Source organism: Malaclemys terrapin, chromosome 4 (assembly GCF_027887155.1).
Source record: "Malaclemys terrapin pileata isolate rMalTer1 chromosome 4, rMalTer1.hap1, whole genome shotgun sequence".
Classification (NCBI taxonomy): Eukaryota; Metazoa; Chordata; order Testudines; family Emydidae; genus Malaclemys; species Malaclemys terrapin.
In genome coordinates this window covers 78,942,212-78,965,072 of record NC_071508.1, presented here as the reverse complement: position 1 = coordinate 78,965,072, position 22,861 = coordinate 78,942,212, and the positions used below count along the sequence as shown (strand labels likewise).

General features: G+C 49.6%; 1 protein-coding gene across 2 annotated transcripts in view; it reads right to left on the bottom strand.

Moving 5' to 3' along the window:
• Window positions 1-1,497: 1,497 nt before the first annotated feature.
• Window positions 1,498-22,861, bottom strand: part of CD82 (CD82 molecule) — a 70,079-nt gene continuing 48,715 nt past the window's right edge. For both annotated transcript variants that reach the window (XM_054025858.1, XM_054025857.1), the window contains 6 exons: window positions 21,642-21,766; window positions 19,771-19,845; window positions 10,558-10,665; window positions 6,439-6,627; window positions 4,537-4,620; window positions 1,498-4,037 (listed from right to left, as the gene is read on the bottom strand). In XM_054025858.1, the coding sequence (XP_053881833.1) occupies window positions 3,963-4,037; window positions 4,537-4,620; window positions 6,439-6,627; window positions 10,558-10,665; window positions 19,771-19,845; window positions 21,642-21,766 (656 nt within the window). In that variant the 3' untranslated portion in view covers window positions 1,498-3,962. The remainder of the gene's footprint in view (window positions 4,038-4,536; window positions 4,621-6,438; window positions 6,628-10,557; window positions 10,666-19,770; window positions 19,846-21,641; window positions 21,767-22,861) is intronic.

Below are 22,861 nucleotides of genomic sequence, written 5' to 3'. Positions count from 1 at the left end.
TTTCACAGTGTTGTATCTGAAATCATGAAATTAATGATTTTAAAAATCCTAATACTGTGAAATTGACCAAAATGGACTGCGAACGTGGTATGGCCCTATCAATTGGAAATCAGGCCTCCTAGGTTCCAGCTGGTGGCAGAGCCGGGGTCACAGTATGATTACGGGTAAGTCACTTGACCTTTTGACATCATTTCATCCACCTGGACTGTCATCCTCTGTAAAATAGGGTTAGTTCCACCAACCCCCCTCACCAGGATGTCAACAACTAGTGAAGTTTATGGCTGTACAGTCCTTTGAACATGTAAAGTGCTATAATACTTAGCATTTATTAATTTTCCACGTGACAGGCGGCTGTGGGGCTCTGCGAGGGCTCACAGGTCCCTGGAAAGCAGTTTTATGTACGCGTGTGTGTATTTAGTGACATCCCTGTATGAAGGTTGAGACAGTGCAACTCCACCTGTTGCTCATAACTGCATACTTCTCAATTATACAATTATCTGAACTCTGATTATCCAAGGTGGAGTGGTTTGCATAGTCACTACAAGGTTACTTCTCTGTAACTAGAGCACTCAGCTCAATTGATGTGCTGATTTACTGAAGTAATGAGAATGCTCCAAACAGACCACAACTATGGCTGCCTCAGCATCTCACCCTCCTCCTCATCTTGATGTCTCGATTTAGTGAAAGATCTCACTTAGTGTGCGGAGTGTAGCAAAAGCATAGGTGCTGACTTCCTCAGTTCCTGAGAGGTGTTTGATCCCGCTCACCCCAGGCCCTGCCCCCATCCCACTGAACAGCTCATCTGTAGCAGATGGGAAGCAGTGGGGAGAAGGTGCTGATCCACAAGGCAGCTGGTGGGTGCTAACCACCCACTTTTTTTTTCCTGGAGGCCCTAGAGCACCCATAGAGTCAGCACTTATGAGCAAGGGGGAGTGGGAGTAAGGACACTGAGGAAATCTGGGGTTAGGTAGGGTGGCTGGGTGAGAAGGAAGCATTCAGGCCTCCATGGTTGTTATGGGAATAGTGTGATGAGGCCTTCTAAGGTCAATAACCAAAAGCACACACATTCACTGGAGGAATTATAACTCTGTATTGTGTTAACAGAATACAAGACAGCACCCTGGGCTAAACTAAGTGGTGCTTATTCAAATACCTCCAGCCTCAGAGTTTATTTAGCCCTGAACACACTAATTGCCTTGAAAACAAGACATGTCTCATGCCTACAACTGTAATGGCAGTTTAAAAAAAAAAAAAAAAAGAGGACACCAAATTTCTAGTGAACACAAAGCACCCCTCACCCAAAGTTCCAAACAGTGGGAGGAGATGTTTCCACAATACCACACCAGTAATTTCTCACAGGCAGGCCTCTCTGGCAGCCCCTGTTGCCCTATGAAGAGGTCAATGTCAGGTGCTTCTTACCACAGCACTAAGCCTCCATCACAAGGAAATTCTTATACAAAGGAGAAAGGACAGAGCAAACATCACAGTGCACAAGGGTTGGGTTGTGGGTTTTTTAAGCAAATCTCTTTATTGCAGAAATACCCTCTATGTTTTAGATCTGTACATGTGTTTCTTCCAGTAGGAAGAGGTTCCTAAAAGACAAAGAAAAACTCAGCAGGGGCTCCACTTCCTTTCTGCTCAGTGTATGGCTCTTGTTCTCCAGTTCAGATGCCAACAAATAAGACACCTTTGGGGACAAACCTCTAGTTACTATAAGATGCTTATAGAAATGCTAGCTTCACTTCAGAGCAATAAAAAGGTGCCGCCCCTGTAAGCGTCAGGCTGGAGGGATCTGTACAAAGAGGAGGGGGTTCAGGAAAGACTCAATCACCTTAGGAATGCGATAGCAACCTTCCCCAGTGCTAGCTGCCTACATAGAGTTACCTTTCCCTGGAGGGATGGCATCTGGGGTGAAAGGGAAGTGCAGTCTCCATGGATCATTCAGTCCTTGGCCCACTGCTGAGACTACTACTCCCCTGGAGGCTTTTGCACTTCTTTACTCTCTGCCAAGGGAGGAGCAGGTAGCCAGCCAGCCTACCACGTTAGTTGGAATTGGAGACTATGCCTGGAGAGCCAGTGCACAGGGCTTCATGCAACCCTGATACATGGCACACATCACTATTGAAGGCAGACTCACCCCCAGGCACCTGTACCCCAAGACCAGGATCACATTCTATAGCTAGAAATGCCTCCACAGGCCAAGTAAAGTAGCCCCCACCTTCCCCTGCAATAGCAATGACTTCCATCCACCACTGCAGGACCATCCCTCCCCAAGCCTCCTATGCCAGTGAGAGAGATTGGGGACCCCAGGCCAGCTCCTTTTGGGAGGTGGGTGGAGGGAATTCTTCACCCAAGGTACTTTAGAGCTCGCCACAGTCAGCACAACCGCCAGATCCATTTCCCTTCGTTACAGAGATGCCAATATGTCCAAGGTTGGTAGGTGTCACCTGTCCCTTTATGATCCTCAAAATTGGATGGCACGTGCGCCAGGAGCATGAACACCCCAACGTCATTTGAGTTTCCAAGAGGGCAGCAGGCAAGGGTCACTAGGCAAGACCAGAGCTGCAGTCACCAGCTGGCCATTTCAGGGGTTTTGCGGCAGGGCCAGAAGAGGAGGGTGAATGGAAGCTAGTACTCTGAATATTGTAGGTCTCAGTTAGCAGCGAAATCATCACTGCACACACAACCAGACATCCAGGCACCAAGCCACCCCATTTCCTCACCCAGAATGGAGCCTGCAATCCAACCATCAGCTGTTGTGTGGAGCCAGCTATTGGGATACCCACTGTAGCAACTCCCCTTAAAACCCATGATCCAGATACCAGTGAGAGGGATTCCAGGCCCCGTAGCACTTAGTCAGCAATCCAAACATGGACAAACTCTTCCCTATATCCCATGACCAGGACTCCAGTGGCAGCTGTCCCTCCCTGACCAGCAATCAAGATACAGATGCCTTTGTCTTAACATCATAATTAAAAACAAAGAATTAACAATCGTAGATTGCATACTGGAAAAATAATTAGTCATCACCTCTATAAAAGTTGGCAACCCAAGAACATGCCCAGCAGAGCCAGTCCGGGCTGAGTCCACAGACACCTGTGCTATTCAACAGTCTCTAAAGTGCCACTGAGCCAACAGGAGCCAGTGAAAGGGAGGACTAGGGATGGAAGAAGGGGCTATGAAATTAGTGAAGCCCAAAACCCATCTGCCTCTGTTCCAAGAGCAGCTTAGCAATGACATCACAAGCTGCTGGATGGGCCATACTTGGAATGGGTGGGCGTTGCTCCTTCCAAGAGGCTTCTAATCTAATGAGAAGGGGAAGGGAGCTACATGGAAGGCAGCATTTGGTTCACTCCAAAAATGGGAGAAATGATTTTGGGGAGTCTGTCTAGAACATTGTATGCTCAGATTCAGTCGGAGTTGGATGGGGGCAAGGGCAGGAAGAAGACAAGGTGAGGCTAATTGGAAGGGAAGCATTCTTTCACCCACAATGTACTCAAAAGGGTGACCCATCACCAGTAGGCCAAGCCCTCAGTCTTCTTGCTGGTTCACTGGATTCCCAGCTCACGTGGTGAAGAGAGGTGGCATGGGGAGGAGGATTATTCTATTGTAGGCCTGATGGACTGGAAGGGAATAAAGATGGGAAGGAGACTGTTAAACACACAGTTAGCAGTGAAAACTTTGTGCCCTCTCAGGTTGATCAGATCATACGATGCAAGATAGATAAGTGGCCCGCTTCACAGAGTAGGAACTATCCAGAGACAGGAGAGGGGCTGCCCAGGGCCCTGATCACCAGAAGATTCATATTGCATTACCCCACTACAGTTCCTCGTGTTTTGAGAGAAATGGGATCTCACTGGAGTAATGGTCAGTGTGATGGGACAGTCTGAGGGGAATGAGGGCAGGAGGAATGTTTCTGTTTGTGCCTCTGCGGTGGAGTAGCTCCAGGGTCAGAAGACTCATTACTTGGGTACTTTGCTGTATTCTTCTCTGTGTATGTTCTTGCAGAGCGAAATGGCCAGCACCATCCCCAACAGCTGGAAAACAGGCATTGGGAAAAAGGAGAGGAGAGAGAGTCAGAAAACAGGCAGGCTCAATGGGAAAAGCAAACATGTTGTGGTAACTGGGGTGATCAGAGTGTAAGACAGGCAGACAGCTGGTCCTGCTGCCACAATGGGCTGTTAACAGCCAGCATACAACGTGCTGCACAAAAAGTGGTCTTAAAATCTTTGCTACTCTGGTTTAGCCTTTTATATGGGTACCATTAGGATTTCACTAACTGAGACTACTGGCAAGACCATGGACAAGAGACACTCCCAGAACAGCAGCTAGTACTTGGTTAGATTCACCTTCCAATCAGTAACCTACAGATATTGAACAGTCTCAGTTTGAAGGGCACTCTCATTGGCTGCTGGAGATTTGAACCCATCCCAATGAGCATCAGAGCTGTGGTCCCACCCTGGCCAGGTCTCCAGAGCCTGAAGAGAAGTGACCCAGTGTTTAGGTTAGAGAGTGCAGGGGGTAGTGGAGACTCACCTCAATGACAGCAACACCTGTGCAGACTCCAAGGATGATGCCAAGGTTGTCCTGTAACCAGCTCTGCACACTACTCATGCAACCCTAGGAGGGAAACAATTACATGGGGAAGTAGAAGTAGGGTAAGAGTCAACAAACATCTGAAGGGTGCAACAGAATTATCAGATACAGATAAACATGATTTGTTGGGGAAGAGTCAACAAAGCTTTTGTAAAGGGAAGTCATGGCTCATCAGGCTACCAGAGTGTCAACAAATATGTGCATAAGGGTGATGCAGCTGATACAGTACTTGGATTTTCAGAAAGCTTTTGATAATAAGGTCCCTCATAGGTTCTGAAGGAAAACTAAGTAGTTATGGGACAGGAGAGAAGGTCATCTCATAAATCAGTAACTGGTTAAAAAGATAGGAAACAAACAGTAGGAATAAATGATTAGTTTTCATAATTGAGAGAGAGAGAGAGAGAGAGAGAGAGACACACACACCCCCCCCCCCCCCAAGGATCTGTACTGGGACCTGTGCATGGGATGGAAAAGGGGGTGAACAGTGAAGTGGCAAAGTTTGCAGATGATAACTATCTCGAATAATTTTGTAAGTCCATAGCTGAGTGGGAAGAGTTAAAGAGGGAATCTCATGAAATTGGGTGACAAATTGACATATGAAATTCAATACTGATAAGTGCAAAATAATGTACATTGGAAAAAATAATCCCAGCCTCACACATAGTGATGGGTTCTAAATTAGCTGTTACCACTCAAAGATCTTAAGAGAACCATGGATAGTTCTCCGAAAACTTCAGCTCAATGGATAGCAATGGACAAAAAGGCTAACAAAAGTTACAAACTATTAGGAAAGTAATAGAAGATAAGACAGAAAATATCGATATATAAATTCACGGTACACCCATGCCTTGAATACTGTCGCCTTGAATACAATGGACACTCCAGTTCTGGTTGCCTCATTTCAAAACAGATATTATAATTGGCAAAAGTACAGAGAATGACAACAAAAATGATTAGGGATGTGGAAGAGCTTCTATACAAGAGACACAGTGGGCCTGTTCAGCTTAGAAAAGATGATTGGGGGAGGCGGGGGGGGGGGGGGGGGGAGAGAATAGGATATAGGTCTATACAATCATGAATGGTGTGGAGAAAGTGAAAAAAGGAAGTATTATTTACCCCTACACATAACACAAGAGCCAGGGGTCACCCAATGAAATCAATAGGCAGCAGGTTTAATGCAAACAAGAGGAAGTAGTTTTCCCTACACTAAGCACAATTAACCTCTAAGTCATTGCCATGGGATGCTGCAATGGGCAAAAGTATGACAAGGTTAAAAAAAAAAAAACTAGATAAGTGCATGGGGGATAGGTCCATCAATGACTATTAGCCAAGGTAGTCAGCGATGTAATCCCCATGCTCGAGGCAACCCTAAACCTCTGACTGCCAGAAGGTGCGAGGGGAAGATGGGATAGATCACTTCAATTGTCCTGTTCTCTACACTCCCCCTGAAGCTCTGCTACTGGTCACTTTTGGAGACCAGATACTGGACTAGATGGACCATTGGTCTTACCCTGTATAGTCATTATGTCCTTTGGGAAAGGAATTATAATATCTGTTTTGAAATGAGGCAACCAGAACATGGATTTTCATGACAGTGAGATTTATCAGGCTGTAGAACGGCATCAGCAGAGAAGGGGTGGAAGCCCCATTGCTTAGGACATTTCAGAGGGAACAGGGCCAAGCCCTTGAAAATTTATCCTAGAAGGGCTCTGCTGTGTCTCCAGGAGACTAAAGACAAGATCACCTCAATAACAGTTTTCTGTCTCTAACTTCTTAGAATACTACCAGGGAATCACACAATGGACACTTCCCATCCAGGTCCCATGAGGCTCAAGTACTCACCTTTGTATAAACAGGCCAGTCAGCAAATGACACAGTCTTATTAGCAGCGATGTCACAGAAACCACTCTTATGCGGGACATCATCAACTGAACCATTGAAGCAGGAGCAGGGGTAGGAAGTCAGGCTTTTGTTCAGGAGGATCACATTTTCTGTCCAGTTCTGTGGCCCAGTCCAGCCACAGCAAGTGAGCTAAGAGCAAAGAAAGCATTCCCATTTATTCTTTCAGATATTTTGGCTGCTAAAAAGAGAGGGAGGGGCTGACAGCAGGTAGGGACAGGCCTTCTCCATGCAAGATCTATTGCCGGTAAGCAACAAAATGGGAAGTGCAAGGGCTGGATTTTGATTTCTCTTCCATAACATTAACATGCCTCTAGCATCCCAGGTCATACCAGAAGTATGTGTGCATGGGGTAACCATTTAGAACGGAGGCACCCATCCACTCTTTACCTACCTGAGGGCCATTTTGGCAGCTAGCCATGAGTTAGAGGGCCACACTTAATGTGCTTAAAGAGAGGAAACTGCAGCCTCCCATCTTGAATCCAGAGGTGTAAGAGATAGACTACAAGAACCAGCATGCAGAGCAGCTAGTGTGCTGGAGCATGTTAGCCTTCATGGAGCCTCACCTCTAGGAAGAAGGCACAGGCAGACATTTAGGGGTCCATCAAGTTGTATGGTTTTAGAGCAGGGCTCAAGTCATGCTGCTACACACTTGTAGTAAGGCATTCTGGTACTGTCACTTTATGAGTGATAGTATCTGAAGTGTGTTCTGGCTCACCCATTTACCCCCCCCCCCTTAAAAAGACCCCCAAAACCCTCTAGTACTGGTGTAGAGTCACACAAGATTGTGTAACTCAGGTCTTTACTAGTTTCCCCTGTAGTTTTTAAAGAGAGGCTATCCTTCACCGACAGACCTCCTCTTACCCCCAGTTCATAACGAAGCCAGGTGCTGAATGCAAGGGTGCTACCACAAAATGCAACAGGGCAAGATGGCAAGGTTTCTGGCTAATAATGGGTGAGAACAGGAGGATGGCAGAGGGCATGCTTGGGGAGTTTGAGAGACTTTGTGGCCTTTATGTTGGCAAGGTAATCCCTGCCCAGAATCAAATCTGTAGACCACATAGGGGACACAGTTAAGCAGTATTTTTACATGTTTTTACTGGAGATTATACAGACTGAATATTTATTTGATCTTCTCCTTAAGTGTGCCATTTACATAATATTAGATGCCTTGGGTGTAAGAAACCAGAAGATTTTGGAGAACATGCGAAGTAACAACCTTAAAGTTAACTGACAAAAAAGTTCTGTTAATCAATGCAAGGTTCATCATCTTCTGCCCAGATCTTCAGCCTCTGAAATTTAGGTGCTACAGTAACAGCTGGCCACCACAAGATGGAGCCCACCTGCTACCACGTCTACCCAAAACTTTGGACCCACCTCTAGTCATCAATTATAGCTTGAAAAAACAATGAGGAGTCCGGTGGTACCTTAAAGACTAATGGGTTTATTTGGGCATAAGCTTTTGTTGGTAAAAACCCACTTCAGATGCATGGAAACAGCTTGAGTCAGCTGTTTCAAAGCAGAATGTGTGGGCTAAAGGGGTGGTGAAGAAGAAACAGGACTGGGAGAAATTTTGTTTCATCTGCAAAAAGATCTCAGGAGCCAGACAATTATCTGCCTCCATCTACACATGGAAAGCTGATGGCTTCAGTGGGAAGCATATTCCCCCATGAGGTCTACCCAAGGCCGCGTACATCAGAATTTATGGTCTAGTTGATTGTTTTATACACAACACACATCATTCAGTCGCCAAGTGCATCCACCATAACATCTGAACTACAAGGTTACCAGAAGCTCACCAGGTGGAAGCCGGGGAGGGATTCAGACGCTTGGCCTAGCAAGTCCTCTGGCTTAAATTGGATTTATTTATTAAACAAGGTGACAATGTAATGAAGTGGAGAGTCCTGAAAATGCCAGAGCTGGTGCTTGAACAATGTAAAGACTCCAATTTAGAGCCAGCATCTGATATTTAAGACTCAAATTGGAACATTTAATTCCACTAAAAAAGTCCCAGGAGGAGCTAACTCTAATGCAAGGAGATTTGGAGTCTGGACAGCATGAGCGAGCTGTGCAATGATGTGATATTCCAGAGATGCTCCACACACAATACCCACTGTGACACACATCCTCCCATGCTCACACAGGGCCTCTAGTGCTGATGAACAGAATTGGATCCCAGACACTTAACTCCTGTTTACTCACATGACAGGCTTTGGGGATGCAAGCTTCCCTGCTGCTGAAATGGATTCTAAGGAGGACAGGGGACTCCATCTACATGGCCCAGACAGTTCTCTGTAAGGCTGTCAAAGAGGCCTGACTATGATAGTAGATTGTGGCTTGGATTTTTCCTTTAGCATCCAAATGGAGACCTACACAATGTGACTCTCCATCATCATCTGCCCCATAGACCATGTGAAGTGCTTTTTGGTGCGTGGGAGTGTCAATCCCCAATAGACAGGATGAAAACTGAAACGTTAAGAGGCTGATTTAGACACCTGGAGTCAGGAGTGCTTTGATTTTACAACACTGCCCCATTTCAGCTGCTGGGGGAGCCAACACATTCAGATTCACTGCCCTCTTGCCAACATGGCTCTCCTCAAGCTCACCCTTTTTTCTTTTTGTCCTATCTCCTTCTCCTCTATGCCTGGAACCCCCTCTCTGACTTGGTCTGGTCATGCCTCCACTCTCCCAGCCAAACCTCTTAGAGCATGCTCTTTCCAGAAAGCATAAACATTGAAACAAACAAGAGCCATGGAATTAGAGAGTCCCTTGTTTTTACTGCATCCCTTCCTGATCCTTGGTTTGTATTTATCCTGGCTAGATTGCAAGCTCTCAAAGGCAGGGCCCTTACTCTCCTGTTTGCCTGCAAAGCTCCCATCACAGTACTGGAGCTATGCAAACATGACTCTGGCATGCCCGAATGCTGAACCAGGACATTAGCTTTCCCCACCAGCTGCTCAGACAGTGACCTTGATGCCAAGAGCAGAACCCATGGGCAGCTGGACGGCTCCCAGCAATGCTGGCACCTGCAGATAAGATACTACCCCCTAGGGAGTAGGGCAACAAAGATTCAGCTGGGCTGCCTGGCATTAAACCTTCAGTTTAGTTCACTACCAAGAAGTTAATCCCAGCAAAAGGTGTCAGTGGAGTATTAAGACATAGCTTAGTGTTGGGATAAAGGAGTGCCAAGTAGTGGGGGTGGAGTGCAAGGCTCACATCCCCTTTGTCCTACCTACTATGCAGTACCCACTCTCCACCCCTACCCCTTTGGGTCAGGTAGCTGCACGGCCTTGCCTGAGAGCAGCAGCCAACATGGTCTCTCGGCAGGTAGGCACTCAAACCCTGTACAGCTGGCTGTGCTGCTTGGCCAGATGGCAGGGCCCAGTGCGGTTCCCCTCCTCAACAGGCACAGTTCTACAAACACGAATGAGTACAAGGAAGTCCTTTCCAGTAACAGCTTCCTAGTGCACGAGCCAAGTGCTGCAGCTGGACACTAGCATGGTGAGAGCAATGCCAGGCAAGAGCCACAGGGCCAGACTGGAAGAAATGTGTAACAGGGAGAGTAATTATGATCCTGGGTAAATTGTTCCAGTGGTTAGTTGGTTCTCCATCACTGGCCATTTTTAAAATTAAGATTGGATGTTTTTCTAAAACCTCTGCTCTAGCAATTACTTTGGGGAAGTTCTGTGGCCTGTGTTACACAGGTGGTCAGACTAGAGGATCACAATGGTTCCTTCTGGCCTTGAAATCCATGAATAGAGAGATTCAACACAAAAGGCAACTGGCTAGGGAAGGTATTCCTGGAGCCCATTGGCAAGGAGGCTGGAGGGCATAAGGGCTGCATGTCAGCACTGAAGAGGGGTGCATAGGACTGGAATAGTGGGGGCCATGAGACAGGCTGGGAGGCATTCAAGTTAAGGGGTTGCTAGAGTTTACCCAGCACCTCCCCTACTTTCAGTCTGACTAGCAGCACCTCACTTTTGTCCAATGCCAATGTTTGCCACCCCACCACCACATCCAGCATTGTCTTTTCTCCTCACCATCCCTCACTTGATTACTCACCCGTTCCTGCACATAGTCCCATGCATCCCGGATGCTCTTTTTGTCTTGATCATTAGGGTCATAATCCCGAATGAGGTCATGGACCACGATGGACACTTCTGCTTTCAGCTGGCAAAGGAAAGACAAGAGGGTTAAACACAGGTCAGTCAAGATTGCTGCCCATGCTCTGGGAGTTTGAACTTGCTTCTCCAGGGTTAAAGATGGGAGACTATCAGCCTGGCTGTGCAACTCGCTCTGCAGGCTTAGGCAAGTGGTTTCCCCTCTCAGTAGAGAGAGGCTAAACGCACTGACTTACTAACGAAGCCTCAAAGCCCAGGGTATTTGCAAAGTACATTGAGATCCGCAGTGACTGACCAAGTTCAGATGCTGGGCATTAGGGCAAGATTACACACAGGGAGGTGCGCGGACTCCCTCCGCCTCTTTTCAAGGAGCCAGAGTTGACTGGAAAGGTGGTGCAGATGGAAGTTTGGCCAGCTTCCTCCCTGAGACCCACCTGGGCAGACCATTGTATCTGCACCCAGTGCTGTGGGAATCAAAACCCGAGTCATGGCACTAGCCTCCCCTCCCCGCCCTGCACTGTGCAGGGGCCAGCAAGGGTTTCCCTACTCAGCCTTGGGTGAGGGCAGCAGCCAAGACCCCTTGCTGGTAATTTACTGACCCATCCTACTAACGGGAGAGCCCAGCTGCATCTCAGGATGCAAATGGTAAACCCCGAACACACCTTGCTCTAAATCTCCCTCCCCATCACTAAATACCCCACCACCACATTCTCGGTGGATATGCATGGCAGCCTGATAAGCAGAGCACGCTAGTCACACTCAGCAGCACCTTCCTCATGGTCAGTCCCCCCCCCCCCATTTCCACTGCCCAAAAGAGTCTCAGGTCCTCCTCAGTCACTACTCTGGATACAGCAGCAGCAGCCAGGGGAGAGGGGAAGGATCAGGTCAGAAGGAGCATGGGGAAAACTAGAGATTGCATTAGAGTCAGGAGCAGAATTGATTTCCACTGTAAGCATTGGAAATGCTCCACCCCCCCCCCCCTACACACACACACACCATCAAGTTCAGTGGTGCACATTTTGTCACCCCCATTGATGTGGTGCTGGACTCAGCATTTCCAAGCCAACCCAAGGTTACTGTAACCTGCCTGGATCAGCCATCCATCCATCTACTTTTTGGTATAAAGTGACCTGGCCCAGCCAGCTTCAGCAATAGTATTTACTGCTGCAGCTGCACAAGCTGCCTCGGGGCAAAACTCATCTCAAAGCCAGGGTTGGTCAGGCCAGCACCAGGCAGCACTCTGTGTTCCTGGGGAATCTGCAGCTTGGCTTTCTGTGGGCACAGCCAGGTTCAGCCACACAGATAGGAGTCACATGACCTCTCCTCTTCCCTCAGAGGACATCTAACCCTCTTCCCCTTCATTCTTGGCAAACCAACTTCTCCTCCCCCAAGTCAAGGGGAAATGACAGCAATTTGACCTGGTTCCTGCTAATGGGATTGGCCTCTGCTGCTTCAGTAAGTTCAAAAGGTTACTGAACCTTTGGGCCGCCTTCCTTCTCCCCTTCCACACCTCTCTGCAGAGGCAGGCAAGGAGAGTGACTCTTCTACCCTGACCCCCACCCAGGAAGTCTGCTGCTAGCCTGCACATTCAGTCAAAGCAAGGTCAGCACAGCAAGAAGACTGAGCCCAGTTCAAGTGCTTCAGTCTCAGATTTTGTGATCAGCTCCATTCAGGGCCAGCTCCAGGCACCAGCCCAGCAAGCAGGTGCTTGGGGCGGCCAAGGGGAAGGGGCGGCACCTCGGGCTGTCTGGCAGCAATTCAACGGCGGGTCCCTCTCGGAGGGAAGCACCTGCTGCCGAATTCCCGCCGAAGAAGAAAGCAGCGCGGTGGAGCTGCCGCCAGAGTGCCGCTGATCGCAATTGCGATCGCAGCTTCCCCTCACCCCCACCCCTCTGCCGCTTGGGGCGGCAAAAACCCTGGAGCCGGTCCTGGCTCTATTACTGCCCACACCGAAACTGCTGACAGCATGACGTGGGCCTGAACCAGCGCCCCAGATCTGAGGCCCACAGAGCTCAGGGAAAAGCTCTGCTCATGCACAGCTCTAGCTTTTTTTTGCTGTGCATAGTCTGTGCCGATGACATGAGGATGTGGTGCCTGGGGGGTTAAGGGAGAAGAGTCTCAGGTGGCTCTAGTTCTAAGCTAGGGGGTTTTGTACCAGTGTAACCCACACATTTCCTGGGTGGGGTGTTCTGTCCCATCTAGTGGCACTGAGACCACTGAGAGAGATAAAATGAGTCTGCTCTACAGCCTTAGCTAACAGCCAGTTGCTTTTTAGCTCATGCAGTAGAGGCGCATGCTTTAAGCTCCAGAGGCCCCAGGTTCGATCCTGCCTGCCGACGACCAGGGTCGGTCAGCGTTACAGCAGCATTGCGAGGAACTGCAGATAATTATAAACCAAGCATTATTGGGTGTTTCAGAAAGAATCCGAGGGGGTTAATTACACAGAAAGTTCAGTTCTGGAGAGTGAACCTAGGGCAACCTGTTTTCAAGTCTAACTGGCAGAGCAAGCCAAGAATGAATGCAGGCACCCAGAGTTAACACCTAGCCCCCTGTGTGTCGCCAGGGCAACTAACTGAAAGAGCAGCAAGCTGGAAAAGCATGTTGAGCAACTTTCAATACCCACCCCCCTTCACAACGCCAAAAAAACCCTTTGCTGTGCATCACTGGTGCTATACAGAGCTAGAGTAGGAAATGGCTTAAAGTTAACTGCATGAGGAGGTTGCTGCCCCCATCTAACAGTGGCCATTTAATTTCTCAACTTCCCTTTTCCATTACTGAGAAAAGTTGCACAAACCAATCACCGCACTAAGGGAGGAAATCTGAGTCTGGTCTGCACGGTTACACTCACTATATTATTCATGCACCTAGCTATGGAAGAGGCCCCATAGGTCATCCCATCCATCTCTCTAGGACCAATGCTAGATCGTTCTCTCCGGAACGATATGTTTTTGTCAGGTCCAGTTTTAAATGCATATCAAGTGATGGGGCTCCCATCCCCTCTCTTTGGGAGATTATTCCCCAATCAGTTCCAATCTTTCAACTGAGGCACACATTACAGCCAATTAGCCAGAAACGAGCCTCTGCATACACCACACAATTGACAAATAGGGCATAACAACCCTCCTATTCTTAAATCATTTAGAGCTAGGTTGAAAAAGTCCTACAGAATATAGCACAGGACAGTGGTTGTCAAACTTTTTTTTTCTGGCGACGTACTTGAAGAAAATTGTTGATGCCCGTGACCCAATGGAGCTTGGGATGAGGAGGTGAGGGCTGCGGAGTGGGCCTGGGAATGAGGGTTCAGGGGAGGAAGGGGGGCTCTGGGCTGGGGCAGGGAGTTGTGGTGAAGGAGGGGGCTCTGGACTGGAGGTGCAGGCTCTGGGGTGGGGCGTTTGGGGTGCAGGAGGTGGCTCTGGATTTCAGAGGGCTCAGGGCTGGGGCGTGGGAGGGGGTCAGGGCTCTGGGCTGGGCGTGGCAGGTTCTAGCGTAGGGCTAGAGACGAGGGGTTTGGGGTGCAAGAAGGGGCTCCCAGTCAGAAGCGCAGCAGGGGTGCTAAGGCAGGCTTCCTGCCTATCCTGGCCCCGTAGACTGCGCTGTGCCCTGGAAGTAGAGGCATGTGCAAACAGCTCCATGTGGCTCACCTGTAGGCACCGCCCCCTCCAGCTTGGCCAATGGGAGTGCAGAGCCAGTGCTCGGGGTGGGGCTAGTGTGCAGAGCCCCATGGCCCCCCCGCCTAGGAGCTGGACCTGCTGCTGGCCATTTCTGGGGCATGGTGCAGTGCAGTGTCAGAACAGGTAGGAACGAGCCTGCCTTAGCTGGGCAGTACCAATGGGACTTTTAATGGCCTGGTTGGTGGTGCTGACCAGAGCTGCGGTGACCCAGTGCCTTACATTCTGCGACCCAGTACTGGGTCACTACCCACAGTTTCAAAACCGCTGGCATAGGAAGCCAGCTGAACTAGGCTAGAGGAGATCTAAAAGGGACTTTCTAGCACTAATGTTTAGGATTCTATGATCTATGGAGGGGCAGTGGATGACTGTACTGGGATCTAGCATTAAACAGCAACATACAGCTTGAAGAGTAGAATGAAGTTTGTCAAATGTATATTACTGTTTTGGGACCTACCAGTCTCCCGCACCTTTCAGCTGTAAAGAACCCACACCTGTTTCATTAACAAGAAAACATAAGGAAGAAGGGGGTGTTGTGCTGACAGCCTTACACCGAGAGTCTACACCGCAAAACAAAGGTGTGTTCTTTACTTAGGTTAAAAAACAGCAGTGAAGAGATGCCAACTCTGCTTTTCACCCAGGTTAAGCTGGGGGTTGAACCTGAGTTGTCATACAGTCACTGCTATTTTAACCCAGGTTAAACCAATACACGTCAGCTCACCCAAATTAAGAACACTTTGAGACAGACATATCTATAGTAGAGATGATACTCCACCCACCTCCCACGGACAGCATTGTGTGGAAGCCTCATTGCCACTACACAATGCTGGAGGATCAGGGAGACTCACTCAAGTCTTCACAATTAGCCCATCTGTTGCTAGGGCAACAGACCTTGACTTTATCATGTGTTGGGCCAGAACTTTAGACCAAGGTGGACAGAAGGAACAGGAAGATAAAACATTCCCTAGCCAAAACGAAGCCTGGAGAAGAGGGGAAGGCAGGGAAAGAAAAAACAAGAAAAAACCTGGGTGACTTCTGAACTAATGGTTTCATACGGCAGCAGTGTGACCTAGTGAATAAAGCATTGGACTGGGCCTCAGGAGACCTGGCTTCTATTCTCAGCTCAGCCACTAAACAGTGGGGTGACTTTGGCCAAGTCTTTTCATCCCCTCTGCCTCAGTATCCCCAGTCTGTAAAATGGAGATAGTGATGTTACCTCCTTTGTAAAGCGCTGTGAGATCTACTGATGAAAAACGCTTGGTATTTACTTTTGGACAAATCATACTTTCCTCAGAGCAGCTGTGCCAGATGGGGGAGGACATCTCTACTGAGAAGTGGAGGTACAGATTTGTCATGTACACCACACTTCAGACCTAAAGTACCCTCTTCGTAAACACAACCCACCCCAACTCCTCACTGTCCATCGCTGAAAGTTATTTCTAGCCAAGTTTATTAATCAAAGAGAACGTCATTGTGGAAAGTATCCGACATGCTAAGAGACAGAGTCTTGTGCAATTCTCAGCATACTTTACAGTACTTTCTTTGGACTTTTTCAGGACAAGGGGCACTAAATACAAAGTAACATTCACAGCACCACAAGTGCAGATACCAATATGAAACATGGCCTGCCATGAGTCAGAGGGGCAAGAGAAATTCAGGCCCATAAAACTTGGGGGTGCTGCTCTGAAGATCTGTGCAAGTACCCCACAGAGCAGACAGCACCTCAGGTTTAAGGGATCCTCCAAAAGGCTCCAATGTAGCAGTCCACATGGAGTTCAATTGGATTGGATGGATGGCATGGGAGTGTTTGGAATCTCAGATACGGAGCCCACCTGCCCCCTTTCCTCCAGAGAAAGGGTGAAGGTATCCAAGCAGCTCTGCTACTGGGAGTATACTGGCACCACCTTGCTGCAGGAGCCCTTATTGTATAGTCCCTGGCCACTTCCCCTACACTGCCGCCAATATCAGCTGCTTGCAAGAAATTCCAGCTTAGACAAAACCCTGCAGTTTTAGGGGTGAAATGCTGAACAGTGCAGAGAGGAAGGAGTGTTAAGGAGAGTATTGGGGTGGATGGCAAGGAAACCACACTTGCCTTGCTGAGCCAAAGCTGATCACATCCAGGAGAAAGCAATAATTTTCCCCTACTCCCACCCCCTAATTTGCATCAGAACTGGGGCTGTTCTATGATGCAGCACATGCAAATGCCTGTTCCGCTCCCCACACCAGCTGATCACTGTTTCCACTTCCCCCCCACTTGCAATCAATGCAGCAGAGAGCAAGTCATGTGTGAACCCCAGGTGATTAGGAAGCCGGCTCATACAGCTGCTCTTGCTCACCACAGCCCACTGCAGGAAATTCGAGCTAGCTGAGTGGGAGCAGGGCAGCAAGTCTCAGAGCCCAGGTCTACAAACTCTGGCTCTCAGGGCTCATGCTGCAATGCTAAAGACAGCTATGCAGAAATTTGGGCATGGGCTCTGAAATCCACCCCACTCCCCAAGCTTCAGAGCCCAAACAGCTACACTGCTACTTTTAGTAATGTATCATGAGCCCAAGTCTGTAGACCTGAGCTCTGAGACTTAACACACTGTTTTAAAACCCATAAAACATATCCTGTCAGACATAGGGCAGCACAATTATAATTCACCACTAACCACATGATCTATGTTTTATAGGGTTACCATATGTCTGGATTTTCCCGGACATGTCTGGCTTTTTGGGCTTTAAATCCCCGTCTGGGGGGAAATCCCAAAAAGCTGGACATGTCCGGGAAAATCGGGACATGCAGGGCCGGCGGTGCTGGGCTAGGGGCCGACCCAGGCTGGAGACGCCGGGCCGGGGGGGGGAGGGGGGGCAGACTGGGCCGCGCCTCCTCCCCCCACCCCCTTACCTGCTTCAGGCTTCCTGCAAATCAGATGTTCGCAGGAAGCAGGGGAGGGGGCGGAGTTGGGGTGTGGGCGGGGCTGGGGGCAGGGCCGGGGCCCCGTGGAGTGTCCTCTTTTTGGACACTTAAAATATGGTAACCCTATGTTTTAGCCAAGTGTTGCACTGACCAGCTAGAGGTCAAAGGAGGAACTGCCTTGGGGAAAGAATCTAAGACTGGGACTGGATGTTGCAATGCATTGAAAGGGATCAGCACTTTTGTCCTAGTCCCTTAGAGCTCTAGAAATTTTGATGGTGCTGCACAGATCACAAGACGAGATGTGATCCCTGGCCTAGAGAGCTGCAATAAAAGCAGTTTCAATAGATGAAGGCCATGAGGCTTCAATAAGTAGTAAAGATGGAGACCCATCAGACTATGTGTTCAGCCCTGCTTCAAGTACAGTTATCGTATTTCCCCAAGCAAAAAAAAAAAAAAAAAAAAAAGGACATGGGGGGGGGGGGGGGGGGAAGAGGAGCCCCGCTCTAGCCCCACCCTGCCCCCATCCACTCCCTCCCACTTCCCACCCCTTGACTGCCTCCCTCAGAACCCTCAAACCTCCCCACCCCACGTCCCCTGACCTGCTTTAAAAGAGCCCAGGAATCGGGCTGTGCTCCGGCCAGGGTCGCGGGGCCGGGTCGGAGGTGCTCGACCAAGGTTGGGCTGGCGCACTTTGCCAGAACCGGGCCCGGGCTGGGCCGGAGCGGCTGGAGCTGGGGGTGCTCAGCCGGCGCCACGCTGGTGCGCTCGGCCGGAACTGGGGCTGCCGCCCTGGGGCCGCCGCCCTGGGGCCCAAGCCAGGCTGGAGCCGCTGGGGTCGGGCTGGCTCACTCGGCCGGAACCGGGGCCAATGCCCCGGGGCCCGAGCCACTGGGGCCACTGGGTGCCACTCGGCCAGAGCCGCGTATCCCCGGAGCTCTCCTCCCTGCCCCCGCCCCAGCTTACCTGCTGCTGCCGCCTGCCTGCCCCTGCTTCTTTTCAGACTTCCCATGAAGATCTGATTTGCAGGAAGCTGGGGAGGGGGAGGAGCATTCAGGGGAGGCGGGGAGGAGGGGGAAAACAGCTGTGGGGCCGGACAGCATGGTAAGGCTGCAGGGAAGAGAGCAGGGAAGGGGCTTTGGCTGCTGAGCGGCACTTGGCCGCCACTTTTCTGTCTATAAATAGCCGACCGGGGGGAAGTCCCGGACATTTTTAGAAATTCCCGCCCCCCCCCCCCCGGACGGCTATTTATAGACCGAAAAGCCGGACATGTCTGGGGAAATCTGGACATGTGGTAGCCCTACCTTCAAGGACAGAATGGATTCCCATACAGAGATTAGCTATTAACCCACTTACTCCGAAACTGAAAGTGTGGAAGAGTTTGAAATGCAAAAGCAATCCTGCATAGTCATGGGGATGGGGACGGAAAATGAAGCAAGTGGACTGGGACATGATAGCAACAGGGCAGAGCTGTATGGACCCCCAGCATGGGAGGCAGGGTAGTTGGAAGGGAGCAGGCATGTGCACACAACCAAGGACGACTACGGACAGATACTCCATAGCAGAAATCCAGACAGCACAGAAGGGAGGAAGAGCTACCATGTCTGGGAGCCGCTACCACCAACAGCCTTGCCAGGTGGGGGTTGGGATGGTTGCATTAGGTCTGCTAGTGAGTAACATGGTTGCCCCAAACCTCAAGGGAAAGACTTCTATAAGCACCACCCACCATATCTGCCCAACTACTGCTCAAGTCCAAGCGCCCACATAGTCAGTTACACACACGGATGGAAACTACAGAGTTAGTCTTTCCACTGGCAAGGAATTAAAATACACATTAAGAGCCCAATTCCCAAATTCTCTACATTTCAACAGGGGAGAGGAAACTGAGTTTCCCAAGTCCGAATTTAGGCCCTGATGCTGCACCATTAGAGTCCATGGGAGCTTTGTTGTGGACTTCAGGTGAGCATAAAATGAAGCACTGAAGAACTGTCCTACAGAGGAACCACCTTCCTTCACTGCTCTTGTTCTCGGACCCAAAACAAGTCTGGGGGCAGACTGTTTCACTTGCTATTCTCACTCAGCTCTTCGAATGAGTCAAGCCCCAACGCATGCAGCTCGTTCCCTAAATGTAAATGGCAGCACATGGAGAGAGCTCATGAGCAGTGGGTAACCAGGACTGACGACATCAACAGGGAGTGTTTCAGCAGTGGGTTGAATAAATGGGATCTGCTGGCCGCATGGACTTGCTGGTGTCCAGATGAGGACCACAAGTTAAGGGTTTGGTACTTCTGATGGTACCCGTGGGTGAAAAAATAAAATAAGGAACTTCCTAGTCCTTGGATACATGGTGCTGCTGGGCCTGGCAGGCACATTGGGACAGACTGGACAACAGGGCAGATTCCGTATGGTGTTGAGATAGCTTGGATGGGGAGAGAGCTTGACTGCGTTGCCTGCACATGACATAACTAGGCTGGGAAAGTAAGAGCTTCCAGAAACCAAGCCAGATAGGATAAGGAGAAATGTATTGTAGGTCTTTGTCCCAGTACCAACCCTTGTGTCTCTTGAAGGCTTATAGGGACGTGAAACTTACTGCATCTCGCTGGAAATAGATGAGCAGTCCAGCAGCAACCTGAGCTAGGAGGATCAGCAGCAGACAGGTGATGTACTAGAAAACAAACAGAAGAGAAGGTGTTAACTCTGCTGGCTCCCCAAGCAAATCTACATCTATGGGCAGCAGCCTCAGTAGGGCTCAGGGCAAATACTGACAATACAGGCCTTTCATACAGGAGTAAGCAGCATTCAGTCTGGAGATTCCTGGCTGATCATGAAAACGAAGAGCTAACAGAACTAGCTAGAGTTAGCTGCCCAATACACTTCAGCCATGGTCTGCAGCTCTTCCTCCACCACTAGGCTAGCTGCCGGGCCTGGCAGGAGCAGACTCCACAGCGGGGAGATGAGCCAGTTTGGTAGGTAGGGGAGCCCCAATTACAGTGTCTGCAAGTGACAGAACATGCTGAGGCTCAGACCTCTCTCTTCCCCCACATTCCAGCCCTGGGCCTCGAGGGCAGCAGTTGCTCTTGGCAACAGATTGAGGGGTGGCTATGTGGCACGGCCTTGGACGGTCTCCTCAGCTGGTGTGCTCAGACTGATTTTTTTTTTTTTTTTTTTTTTTTAAAGTCAGTTTTACCAATCTATGGAATGGAGGAGACTTAAGTTAATAAGCTGTGATGTGATTGTGTGTGTTTAAAGGAACAAAACAAAAAAACAAAACAAAAAAAAACACAAAAAAAATTATCTGAGCCATCCAGGAGAGGGCTTGGCATTGCACAGCACAATGTTGTTGGGTTGGGTTTTTTTGGGGGGTGGGGGGGAGAGAATAGAGACTGGGAGTGCACTGGGGTCACATTCCTGGTTGTAACCAAGGCCAGCGGAAGCCAAAGTGAGCCGGTAGACAGGCTGCTCGGGTCAGAGCTGCTGAACCAGGGCTGGCTACACAGCACCCAGACATTCAAGGGTGTGGCATGCATGCTTGTAGACTGGCTGTGAGCATCCCAGGCTGTGAGCTACAGCAGCAAAGCACTGTAAGGCACCTAGGATTACAAGGAAGTGGAGACAACCCCTTACTAGCCTGCAGCGGTGTAGGGCACCTGAAAATTTGGGACACCACTGGGACAGCAGGTAAGAGCGGGTCAGCTCCTGCACACCAAACATGCACTGCAGTCTCCTTAGGCAGGGGCCGTATTCACAGAGCCCAATGTGCCAGCGCGGTGCATTCTGAGTGAGGGAGAGGGGGGGGGGGGGGCCCGGCAGGGAACTGTGACTCTCAGCCGCTGTGAGGCAGGCCTGGCAGCTTGGTACCCTTTGCTGCCTCATCCCCCCCCCGGGCTGCTGCAGCGTCTGCTGCGTACAAAGCTCAGTGTGTGTCAAGAATGGGGGGGGGGGGGAGGTTCTTCTGGGGGTCCACGGGTGGGGGGCGATGGCTGTGCCTCAAGTCGGGCATAGGGGCACCAGTTTAATACTACTGCATAAGGCTCCATAAATCTTAAGGACAGTCCTGCTAGACTGGATTGCACCCCACATCCCATTACACCTGCACTGCAGCAGGAAGCAAGTCTCTTCTCCTCACACCCACCCCCTTTATCCATCGCTTCTGGCACATAGTCTTGTTCTCTCAGGGCTGCAAGGAGAGGTCACTGAGCAAACTTTTCTGCATAATTGGTTACTGAGATGGGGAGAGAAAAAAGATATACACTGCAGAGAAGGGAGAAGGTAGCCAAGATGGTAGACAAAAGCCCCAACCAGTCCGAGGCAGCCCTGCTGATGGTTCCAGTTCCCAGACACTGGCTCACTCCTGCATCACTCTCAGCAAGGAGATCACTGAGCCAGGGAGAAGCAGAGGATAGGGGCATAACCTGAAGAGAAGTTGGGGAGGTGGAGTAAAGGCAGCAGTGATTCACTCACCAGACCCAAGAGGCATCGGACCTCATTGACTGCTCCAACACAGCCCAGGAACCCCATCAGCATGGTGACTGCCCCAACTCCAATGAGGATGTATGCACCGACCTTTAGCGATTCAGATGAAGTCTCTGTAGGAGACAGGGAAGGGAAGAGTCAGCCATCAACAGACAAGCACTTACAGCCAAGTGTTTTGATTAATGCTTGTGCAGGCACTAAAGGCCCATATCCATGGCTGCAGGAGGGTTGACGGGCATTATACAGAAACCTGAACAGAAAAGTTTGTCTGTGGGTAGAAAGGTTGCCTCCCTTCTCACAAACACTTTTGAACCTGCAGTTACTCATTCAGCCTGCTTGTAAATCTCAGTAAAGGACTAGTCACACCTTAGCTTCGTGTCTCACTTACAATTCCCTGACTAACTCTCAGAGAGCAGACACTGGTACTCCTAGAGATGGGGCAGGAGCAACACACCCCTTTCTACCTCACCACTATTTCCAAAATTCTTAATATTCAATAACTGAATGTTGGGGGAAGTTCTACCCCTTTTCCTACCAAAGTACTCCCTCTTTCATCGGCCTTTTCACATTAAAAATCCAATGTTATAAACACTCCTGTCCAGTTTCCGCTCTAGGTTCTTCCCATCCATTTGCAGGAAAGGAATACTGGGAAGGACCAGCTGACTAAATGCTCCTTTCTGCGTGTGTGTGTGCGCGTCAGACACAGACACCCAATTGGCTTGCAGGGTGTTGGCTGGCCAATGTAGGAGGTATTCAAGTTACTTGACAATTTGAATGTAGTGCTCGGATGCCAGTGGCCAGCCAGCTGTGTATAAAGGAGTGCAAGGATAAATTATTCCAGGTTTAATACAGATCGTGCCTAATTGTAGCTCCTCTTGCACAATCCACCGACAGCCCTTGCACTTTCCTTGAATGGATGCTGCCCCCTTGCCTCCATTTATGTTACATCCAATTTAGAAGGTGTAACCTTCCTTAAAGGGGAAGGGCTCAGCTGCCATCTCAGTCCTCACTTCCTTCCCGCCAGTCCTTAAATAGCAATTGTAGAAGCCACAGAACAGAGGCTTGCCTTTATGCTGGTCGTGGAAGGACTATTCCTTGCAGACTGCCCACCCCTATAGAGAGGTGGGAGGGAGGCAGACAAAAGGGAGGTTTAACCACCTTATAAGGAGCCTCACAGTGCCAAAGAAAGACATTTAGTAACCCAAGAG